General features: G+C 38.8%; 1 protein-coding gene across 1 annotated transcript; it reads right to left on the reverse strand.

The window, feature by feature from the left end:
- Positions 1 to 1770: 1770 nt before the first annotated feature.
- LOC115447497 lies at positions 1771 to 8828 on the reverse strand. The gene is made up of 10 exons (XM_030174588.2): positions 8781 to 8828; positions 7831 to 7941; positions 6100 to 6234; positions 5578 to 5725; positions 4921 to 5121; positions 4620 to 4768; positions 4201 to 4328; positions 3833 to 3986; positions 3293 to 3388; positions 1771 to 1935 (listed from the first exon to the last, which is right to left on the reverse strand). The coding sequence occupies exons 1-10, from the start codon at positions 8793 to 8795 to the stop codon at positions 1771 to 1773; spliced, it is 1302 nt and encodes a 433-aa protein (XP_030030448.2). The 5' UTR covers positions 8796 to 8828.
- Positions 8829 to 11856: the final 3028 nt, after the last annotated feature.

Below are 11856 nucleotides of genomic sequence, written 5' to 3' on the forward strand. Positions count from 1 at the left end.
TGTAAATAAATTAGTCCCTAGCAACAAGATTGGTTCCGATTACATAGGTCTTAATGTAGCTAAATTACAAAGTATTGTTTGGTATTCCACTGCGCCATTCTGAGACATGAGATATTCAGTCTCATTATATCCAGTAGTTACTTACACTGGCTATAATGTCCTTCATAACGGTACACAGTCACTACACACTGCTGCTTGGCGGTAGAAATAGACATTACGGTGGCCCTACACCAGCGGACTCCCACATATGAGAAACTTACACCAGTCTATGCTTGTATGTATAAAATAATGACTACCAGCTTTACTTATCATTATAACCGCAGCTGTAACCTTTGCGTCACACGGTGCTATGCAATTGTCTGACATTTGGCGACTAATGCCAAATGCAATTTAGCACGAGCAGACGACTCCACACTCACCGGCAGGACTCATTTCATATTTGGAAAATAACTGCCATTCCTTTCAACCAGAAGGCTAATAGGAGTCATTGTGTAATGAAACTTGGTGTTTTTAGAGAAACTTTTAATAATACCTTTAAAAGCGAAAAAGTTGGTACGGTATTGAAACTTAAATAGTTAAGTATTTCAGATCAATCAACTTTTGTCAAATTTATTGGGATGCAAATTTTTTATGTGTATAGTAATAAATGAAAAATAATTGATTAGTTCAGGAACTCATAGCTTACAATATATTTAGATAAAGATTAAAATGTGTCTGTCAATTTAATCCAAAATAACTTTTACATCATAATTTCCAGTCTAACATTATCGATTTTAGTTCACTTTTAATAATGTAATGAATTGATTTTAGAATTGAAATGCTAAAATTAAATTAAATTTAAATTAGGACCGTATTAATAAATACAACTCAATTACACTCTCAAGTGCGATGTCAACTGAGACGCTAGCTAAGATCAGCATCTTAAGATTATCGGGCGGTCTGGCGGGCCCACTAGTAACAATATATTAAGCAAACCCTTCTCAAAACATCTGTAATAAGCTAAACCTCTCCATTAATTGTACGTAATTTGTATATGCAAGCTCACGGTATATCTACAAGCCAACTAACCCTGGGAGTCAAGGAGCCTGATTGTCGGTAAGCGGAAACAACGTGTGGTTGGCTATTTCTGTGCTAACATTGTAGTTTGTTTAGATATGTTCGCGGCATTCGCGGCTCATCGGTGCCGCTGCTTGCGTCATTTCATGCTCTGTTATTTATCTTTGCTCATACCTGGATTACTGGAAAGAATATGCTTTCTTTATGTATGTGGTTTAAGGTGGTGTACACGTCAGGTTTATTTTCGAAAGAATTAAAGAGCATCCAATGTGGCCAGATTCCGTTTACAACGATGATCTCTGACCATATTTTCGAGTTTCATATTGTTGAATAGTTACGTTATCACATGAATCTTGGTCGAAATCACTCCTGTTTATTCTTAAAAATACTATTTTATAATTAACAAGTTTTTGCTCGCCGCTCCAACGGCGTGAATGAGTTTTTCCGATGTAATAGTCCTGCTATATATTTTCCCAGGATCTCAACCTATCTCAATACTAAATCTCATCGAAATCAGTTCAGTGGTTCAACCGTAAAAGCATTACAGACAGATCTTTGTTTTATAAAATTATAAGTAAAGAAGTATGGACTTTGGAGGTATGTAAAAGTATCTATAGTATAGTATATTCCTTGCGTGCAATCCAGTCGAAGTAAAACCAATGCTAAAATAATTTTATTAGAGATCATAATCGACATTTCTTTATCGTTTCAATGTTATTTAAAGTCTTCAGCTCCTTCAATAGTTTTCACATCAGCAGTGGCGGTGGAATCCCGAGAAACCTTGACCCTCGAGGATATGATGATGGGTTTGATGAACAGGTTCCAAGTTTTAGCGAATATATTCATCAGGCCGATGACTGATAGACCCAGAAGGAAGCCCTGCAAAATGTTTAATAACAGAAATTAATAGAGTTAATGTAATTTTATTACCAAATGTCTTTTATTTGTTAGTTATTAGTCTATAACACACATAATATTAAAATAGAATACAAACCCAATAAGCTGAAATGAAACTGTGGACGTAACCAAGATGTCTTTCTTCAAACCGCAATGTCTATTTCTGCCGCCAAGCAGTATGGTGTAGTCACTGTTAAGTTCCGATTTGAAGAAAATTGTAGCCAGTGCAACTACTGAACATAATAAGACAACATCTCATGACAGGATGGCGAGCGCAGTGGAATACCAAAGAATACTTTGTAATTCAAGGTATTGGATGGTGTTTCTACTGTTTATGGTCGGTCGTAACGCTTACCATCAGGCGAACGGCAAGCTCGTCTCGACATTCAAAGCAATTAGAAAAAAAACACTATAGATCAATAAACTAAGAAAACACTATAAATAGATATTGCGGTGTGATTGAATCTGGAATTCGCACATTGAACCTAAAATCTAAGAAAGTTTTACCAAAATAAAAACGATAATTCAACAATTTGACGATGCGTTTCACAGGATGTTTGGACGTAAAGCAACGTCGTGGGCGGCGATCCAGGTAGCGCTGACGTTTATATACGTCATTACATTATTGCGCGTTTATTAACGTCGCTTATTTGTGCTGCAGTGGACGTCGACTCCATGTATGGAGTTATTGTTGGTATTGACGTCATGGTTATGACGATTATAGCGTTTTGCGTAGCGCACAAAACAAATACACGAATTGAGAACAAGATTGCCTCGATGACGTAGTTCTGCAGCAAGCGAGGTAGGGCAGCGCTCTGAGGTCCTGGGATCGAATCCCGGGTCGGGTCAAGTGATATCAGGGTTTTCTGCTCAGTATCAGCCCGAAGTCTGGAATTTGTACCCGATATGGCGATAGGCTCGCCCGCTATCACATCGTGGGACGGAACATACTTGGCGAAAAGTAGCTGCCCTGCTAACGCCTTTGCGTATACCCCTTCGGAGATAAATGCTTCTTTAGAAGACTTCCTGATTTTTGGAAGTCGGTCAAAAATTTGTTTGTCTCTACAAGTATTTCGTCTTTCCATTTGGCCTTAGGGATATAATTATTATTGCGCGTGCGCCACTAAATAGATACAAATGATTGCTCGATTGTGGCACAAGTGTATTTCGTAGTAGTGTAAGATTTCTCGGTAAAACTTGACAGCATCTATTCGATGCCTAAATATTATGTTGAACGGTAATTGTATAGCCTGACCAAGAACATAAAAAACATGCTTTGAAGGCTAGTTTTGCTTTTTCTTTTTATGTTTAAGTTAATGTTTTCTCGAGATAGACTTACGATGCTCCCTCCAAGATCTGACAGAAACAAATTCCAATCGTAGTTGTATCGCTCCTCATACACAGATACCATCATGCTGTTAAAGTACAGGTACAACTGAAAACAAATAGATTCAGTGTTGCAAGACTTTATAAGAATTCTAGAATCAAGTAGAATATATTTATGAGTTCCTGGTATGCAAGAATGTGCCTGGGAAGGAACCAGTATTGTGTACTTCTACTGTTAAGTATTCAGTCCTAACACTGTCGTGGTCCGGTTCAAGAGACAAACTACTGAACATTAGAATGACCAGCACAATATAGCACCATGCAGTACTTAACAGTCCAATAATCTGAGCAATACTATTTATATGCAATCACCACCAAAACCAGAGATTTCAATTTAGTACGTAGTTTTAAAAGAAACTCTACTGCTTTTTCAGCAGGGTTCATTTTGAATAGACCTTAATCCTAAATCTATAGAACTATCATACCATACTACAATCAATATGCTCTTTAAAATCTTTACAACGATTTCAGAGTACTTGTATAAATGCTGTACCTGAATCTGCAGGTCCGCGTCATTGGTTCTAGTCAGCCCTTGATTCTGAGGTGGCTCCCACGTGTGCAGCCCCTGCCTGTCAGTTACATACCCGTTGTACAGATATGAACGACAGAACCGAGGGCATTCGCTGCACTTGTGGTCCATGTACGAACTGGAAATACGAATTGATTAGCTGCATAGACTGAGATATGTGTATGAGTGACATACTCCAGGGTAGTGATCATTAGAAACGTCATGCCTGTAATCTCCAAAGAGGACAACAAATAGAACTACACTTTTAAAGCAATAAAAGCGAAATCCAAATTTTATATAACGATGTGTCGTAGCTTTCCAGTCTACAGTGTAGCCCAAGTAATAATACTCACGTCAAATAACTTGCAATAAGAGTCCTCATTCCGGTGAAGTTGTCACATCGCGGAAGGTCGCTAACCATCCAGGGTCCTGAACAGCCTGTTTCCTTCCCCACTTTGTCCCAGACGCACTGCGCAGTACACTATAACATTGCAACGAAACAGAATGAAATTAAATTCAAGTCACGTCTGTGACATCGTGACTATGGTATTAGACTTGATAATTTAATAATACGTCTATGTCTCCCTTACGGATAAATCATATTTTAAAGTACGAATTTTATCTAAATCTTACATCCACAACGGTCATTTGACAAATTGAATAACCAGACAATTCAAATAAATTATTCCGTTTCGCGGCCATTTCACGCCGCATCAGTTCTATCAAATCAATAGAAGATACCAGCATTGTGATTATCAATAATTCTACTTACAACATTAGCGCTATAGTCGGCCTTGTAGCTGCAGGGGTCGTCTTCGCCACTGATCATCGCGTACTCATCCACCTTCAGTTTGATGTCCAAGCTTTCTCCTACTTTCACGAACAGGTAGTCCACGAGACCACCATTGTACACTTCCACCTCTAGCGATCAATAGGAGCCGACATTATTATAATTAAATGACGAGTCGAACATGTCAGAAGGAACATGAGCAGAAGGAAGCTTGAAAGCCGATATCAAAGTTTATCCTCATCTCTTACAGAGCATCGTAAGATTTGCCAGAAAATATACTTGCCAGTGTAAGGTTCCCTGGTGTAGTGTATGTGGACGTGGTATCCTGGTGCGTAGATGCTGGTACTGGCAGCCACATCCGCAGCACTATGCCGCAGTGTGATGGAGTACCCAGTATTCTTCGAGGCCTGGCTGTTCCGGATCTTGGGCGAGAGCGTGTAGCACCGGCCGTAAATGAAACCCATCTGAGAAGTCAGTTTGACATCTGGGGAAATATTTATTTCGCATAAGATACAAGAACTTGATCAAAACTCGAAGTGAATTGACATACTCATCGGTTTGAGGTAACGGACGAATTCGCGCAAGATGAATAACAATTCCAAGGTAAGTTTTTATGAAGTCAACTACGGCTGCAGTTTTTCCGGAAGTCTTTGTACATCGGTTCATATAGTACTTCCAGATTAAGAACTTCAAAGGGAAAGGAGGAAGAGGAAGGAAAATCCCAACGTAAAGTATCGTTGTCTTTTATTCTAACCTCCCACGAAAAAAGAGAGGTGTTGTAAGTTTAAGGTGTGTATTTGTATGTTATGTATGGCATAGTAGCTTCCAAAGGAAAAGACTGGTTTTGATGAGGTCTTTTGGTTGTAAACTGATATTAAGAATTGCCGGTGTGTTCTTAGGGATTAGTTAGCATAGTTTTGCGTTGTTGATAGATACTTACTACTAGAAGCACCGTCAAGTCCATACTGAACGAACATATCCTGATCATTGTAGGTGATCTCTTCCCAGAGCTCGTCCAAGCTTATGGATGAGAAGTTAAACGATCTCCACGTTGATGTGTACCGGGGATGAGAGTATAGACCGTACTCCTGAAGCAGGAAGAACAAAAATAACGGTAAGTGCGGTAAATAGGAATTATTGGTTTTAAAATTCTGGTGAAACTGGATATTATATTATACGAAGGACATTGCGTTGCTCAAATTTGTAAGCATTATTTCGGCCTTTTTTTCTTCTTCCATCTCTTTATCTTTATTTCTTCATAACGTCAGTAACCAAACTTTTTCAAGCATATGACAGAAATGATTTAGCTCAGTTTTAAATTAGCCCGTTGCTTGGCGTGAAAGAATTCTGGGGGTTGAACACAAAAAAAAGTACACACAAATTGTTGTGAATTAGAATACATCACCCGCAGTCCCTATACTCTATCTCTAGAATAATGTGGATACAGAAATAATGAACATACCAGCAATTTATCATGTTTGTACGGCGGCTCCCTGCAAAATGTGACGCTGGGGTAAAGAACTGTCTGGTTGAAGTCAAAGTGGGTGTAGGTCGTTATAGGTATGTTGAAGAATAGCTTCGTGATGCATGATGATATCTGATGGAAACGAGAGAAAAGTTACCATGGTATATTTTTTCTCTAATATACTTACAATACAATGCTCATAACTCGATCGATCGATACTGATGCCAAAAATGCAATTAGTAAAATTTTTGTCTGTCTGTCTGTCTGTATAACCGTTATAGAAACAAAAACTACTCGACGGATTTTAACAAAACTTGGTACAATTATTTTTCATACTCCTGAGCTGGTTATAGTATACTTTTCATCACGCTACAATTAGTAGGAGCAGAGCAGTCAAGGGAAATGTTGGGAAAACGGGAGAAGTTGCTCCATTTTTTAAGCTTCCGTCGCGTGTGCATCCTTAATGGTTAAAGCTACACAGAAATCATGTATGACGGAAATTTTCTCCTTAAAATTATATAAAAAATATCCCACGACAGCATATGTCTATCTTTTATGGTTGACTCACAATAACACGTGTAACTCCCGATAGCTTAGCAGTTCGAAGCTTTCTCATTATATTTGTCTACTCTTACGTTTATAACACTCTCAGTCATCCCTAATTAAAAAAGTTAACATTATTATATATTCCATAAAAAAGAATCATAGAAATCGGTATAGAAACACCAAAGTTATACATGAAATACGCTAATAATAAGCCATCACGCGTGAATACTGAATCATGCTATATGCTTCCTTCGATTTCACCAGGATACCATCATCAGACCCTGACCGGACAGTCGGACCACCTGCATACCACCATACATTAAAAAAACATCCCGACAAATTGAGCACCTCCTCCATTTTCGAAGTCCGAAATCCACGCGGGCGAAGCTGCGGGCGGAAGCTAGTATTTAATAAAATAAATATTTTTAATGATAACAAGTATATTTTCTAAAGAAATGACCTGCATAACATTTCATGTTGTTATTTAATTTACTTAAGATAAGAGGAAAATTTAATTCATGATTTATTGTAAATTATTTTAAAAATAGTATTTGTTTTTTAAAAAAACAATTTGTTGTCTGTCTTAACTATACCACGAATGTATAAACTCAAACATAAAGTTTGTGTGTTTACTTCTAACAAACATCTAAATATTTTTATAAACTTCCCAGTTACTAATATTAAGGAGGTGACACTCACCAATGAATGACGTTTGGTCTCAACAAGAAAAACAAAATATTCTTTGAGCGCCTGGCGTTATCATATTAGCAAATACTCATATATATTGAATACATTCACTGGTGGTAGGATATCTGCCTGAAGGACAACATTGTACACAAAGTGTAGAACCCGCCATAGTGGCCCACGTAAGTGTGTCGCGTTCCGGGATCAGCCTGTGAGTGGTTTCACATATGCCGGCATAAGTATGTCGATTGGCGAGGGGTGATCATTATACGTCAGTCGCCACTATCTGGATCCAACTCCAGTTATCATCTCTAAAATTATATACTATATTCATTACTTACAAATAAATTATATATGATACTAATTTTGTTAATCTGAAGTATTATTGTTTGATAATTTTATCATACTTAATGAATGTTGTGTGCCTGTAGGAAATATGTGCTGTTGTACCTTATTAAATAAAATTAGATAATGATATTATCTTAGTTCTCAACTCACTTGCTGCAATACCACTACAATGCAGGCCACCACGATCAAAGTTCGAATCAAGTGCGGTCCCTTCAGGCATTTTATGCATCTCTGTTTTAATAATAGCTTCGGGTCTTCCACCTGCAACCAACACTCCTCACGTTACCTATACTTAGGCGAAGTTCTGACCACGAGAGGGTATTCTGATGGACGCTTCTAGGACCGACGCGGCGCTTGGAAAATTAAAGTACCTCAAGGTTTAGATTAGCCATAAAATTTACAAAAGTTGACTTCAAAACCAAGGGGACAAGTTGATATGGAGAATAAGAAAAGTATGAATTATGGGTAAAGTTGGGAGCACATGTACCTCCCCTACTCCCCCTCTACCGCGTTTAACAATAACATAGAGCAGAGCGTAATTACGCGTACGGAATATGAGGAATAGCATTGGTGAATTCATTCTAGTTTCGACGTACGGGAAAGATCGATCAAGCAAGTCAAGTCAAAGACTTAGACTCTAGGGGGGTGCAGCTGTCCCTCCCTGCCCCTCCTCTTGGCAACGCCCTTGTTCAAAGCAACTGTCAATTTACAGATGGTAACAACAAGCTGACTTTTGCAAAGGTAGTTTTGGGGCTGGTAGGTATCATAAATCGGATGTCTATAGAATTAAAGAAATATTGCCGCCACTGAAAACGTATCTGGAGGTCCTAGCGCAATTTATTCAAATTCAAATTATATTTATTGTGGTACACAGGTAGGATTAAGGTTTTATACATTTATATTATTAATGCAAGAACGTGCTAAAATAAGCTTTAGAGACTTGAGAAGGTATCAGACCACGAACTTCCTGACTCCAAGCTGCGACTTAGTAATTTTTAAGATGGAAAATTTATATAATAGTTATAATTATTAATAGGAAAACGAATTCTATATTTACAACATGGTGCGGTTTTGAGTCTCCTGATCAGGCTCTATCTTACCTTCTCTTCCACCATGATTTAAAGTATCCCCCACATCACGTCTTGTTCACAACAATTATCATTTGTTTGTGGGGAAAATGGTACTTATATGGGACATATACCACTATAATTGGATCATAAACTTTCACGATAACGTATCGGGTGTATTTCATAATTTTATCTAAATGGAAAGAGACCTATATGGTGGTATTCGGGAATATGTATTATTATTATGACTAGGAACTTTAAATTTAATATAGTCAAGTGCATCTATAGGTACTAACGCTTTGTTTCTACCAAGATTGTGCTGGTTAGGTTGTGTTCTTGTTTAAAAGACATTGTTGCAAGTTATCATATTTAGTACACAAGTTCAATAGCCTAATTGGTTGTGGAACGGACTGCCGAGACGAATGTCCGCAGTGAAGGAAAACACCGTAAGGAAACCTGCACACCTGAGAAATTCTCTATAGGAATTTTCGAGGGTGTGTGAAGTCTACCAACCCGCACTAGGCCAGCGTGGTGGACTAAGGCCGAATCCCTCTCAGTAGTAGAGGAGGCTCGTGCCCAACAATGGGACAGTACCTATATAATACAGGTCTGATATTATTATTATATTATATTTAGTATTGGGTATTATAAAATTCAACAATAATAATGAACACCAAGAAACAAACCTTAATTTTTTTTTAAAATAAGGAATATTTTATTTGTTGCAGTAAAAGTACCCGTGTTGATATACCAATGTAGAAATGGGAAAAAACAAAGCATTTAATACATATTCCATATCCAACCCGCAACAACGCGAATATGCCAGCATAAGCTGTATTATGATAGGACTCGTGTTCATAACTCTTATCTTTCTAACCAATATTTTAAATACGAACGTTTATGTTTAGATGTTTGTTAAATAAACGCAATAACCGCTGAACGGATTTGAATGAAATTTGACACACGGATAGACCATGTCTGGATTAGGGGTCGCAATACCGGACCATTTTTCAAAACCGGTATTTTCGGTATTGACATAAAATAAATTCCGGTATTCCGGTATTTTCGGTATTTCCGGTATTTGAAGAAATATTAGAAAAATAGGAAATATACATTTAAGTTACTAATTAAATGTCAATTTTTAATGACAGCTTAGTGGTTAGTTAAAGGCTGAATGAAAAGAGATTATTTTCGTAAGCCAACGATGGCGTTCTGATTCCTGAGAGCTGGCTCAAACCTCACTTTCCTTCTACCCTTTACCCCCTCCCTTGTTTCATTTTGATTAGAAATGATCGAGTTAACAGGAGGGGGCGGAGTCGCTATATATTTACGTAGCGACCTGAAATATAAAACTGTATTATCATCCTATGCTTTTTATTCTGCTTATGCGAAATTTCTGTTTCTTGAGGTTTGGGTCAAGAGAGTGAAAACCTTACTAGGTGTTATTTACTGTCCCCCATCTCTTGATTACTTCTCCGGTCTGGAAACAGTTCTGGAATCTATAAGATCAGAATATGCTCATCACATCATCATGGGTGGATCATCATGGATCTCGTAAACTCCTTACTGTTCTTGATTCTGCTAAACTGCATGTCCTACCACTGCAAGCCACCCACCATAATATGGATGGTCACGACACTTGGCTTGACATTATCTTCACCTCTGCTCCTTCCCCTGTTTTCTCCCACGGTCAATTTCTCGCTCCTGGCTTCTCTCACCATGATCTCATCTACATGTCTTACGCCCTAAAACCTCCCAAGCTCTCCTCTAAGATATTGCACTTGCGTAGTTTTAGTCGCATTGATGCGGATAAGCTGAAAGGAGATGCTGCTAACTTTAACTGAGATCACCTATTGGCAGCCACCTCTGTTGACGATAAAGACGCAATTTTTATGCGCTGTCACTGCACTCCTTGATGCCCATGCCCCTTTAAAGAAAATTAAATTAAAACGTCCTCCTGCACCATGGATTACACATGGAGTTAGGATGGCGATGAGACGAAGGGATCGGGCTTTTCGCCAGTACAGAAGGCATCGTTCGGAGGAGAACTGGTGTCTTTTTAAGGCTGCAAGGAATCGGTGTAATCAGATGGTACGTAATGCTAAACGCCGACATATTCTCAGCAATATTTCTTCATACTCGCCAGCCAGTATTTGGAGATTCCTCGGAATTCTGGGTATTGGTAAAGTTAAAAACATAGATGTCCACGGTGCGACTATTGGTTTGGATGACATTAATAAACATTTCACATCTGTTACCATGATTGATCACCAAACTAGGTGTCGTGCCATGAATATCTTAGCGGGTCTATCCAGGCCTAACATTAATACTTTTCATTTTTCTTCTGTGCCGTTGGGTGAAATTAGAAAAGTCATACTGTCCATTAAATACAATGCTACTGGCTGTGACAACATCAATCGTCGCATGATAATCCCTATCCTGGACCAACTTCTACCAATCATGTCCCATATCATTAACGCCTCCCTCAGCACTGGTATCTTTCCGTCTTTGTGGCGGAGAGCTATTGCTATCCCTCTTCCTAAAATCCCTAACCCATCACTTACTAAGCATTTCCGTCCCATACCCATTCCCCTTTTTCTCTTGAAAGTGCTCGAGGCCTGTGCTCACAAGCAACTGTCTGAGCATGTGCACCGAAACAACCTACTGTGCCCACTCCAGTCTGGCTTCAGGCCTAGCCATAGCACTATTACTGCACTCCTCAAAGTGACTGGCGATATTAGGGCGGGCATGGAGGATTCCAATGTCACTGTTTTGGCTTTGGTTGATTTTTCCAACGCCTTCAATACAGTCAGTCACAACATTCTTCTTGCAAACCTCTCCCACCTTATGATCTCGCCCACGGTACAGTTGGTGCGCCTAGACGATTCTTCGTCTAGCTGGCGTGATATAGACTGTGGCGTCCCTCAAGGCGGCATAATCTCCCCATTATTGTTCTCTATCTTCATACACCTCTTAACACAAAATCTTCAATGTGCGTACCATCTGTATACTGGACTTGCAAATTTATTTTAGGAGCAAGTCGATTGTGTGTCCGCAGCTGAAGATAGGGTAAATAAGGACAATTTCGGCCTTTCGGTAAGCCCCGCGA

The sequence above is a fragment of the Manduca sexta genome, chromosome 14 (genome assembly GCF_014839805.1).
Source record: "Manduca sexta isolate Smith_Timp_Sample1 chromosome 14, JHU_Msex_v1.0, whole genome shotgun sequence".
NCBI lineage: Eukaryota > Metazoa > Arthropoda > Insecta > Lepidoptera > Sphingidae > Manduca > Manduca sexta.

What these genes read in the sequence shown, in the direction of transcription:
- LOC115447497 (XM_030174588.2), bottom strand. An exon ending in TTGTAGTGGTATTGCAGCAA is followed by an intron (nt 6,235 to 7,830) that starts GTGAGTTGAGAA and finishes CGTTTCCATCAG; the next exon opens with ATATCATCATGCATCACGAA. An exon ending in CTTATTGCAAGTTATTTGAC is followed by an intron (nt 3,987 to 4,200) that starts GTGAGTATTATT and finishes TCGTATTTCCAG; the next exon opens with TTCGTACATGGACCACAAGT.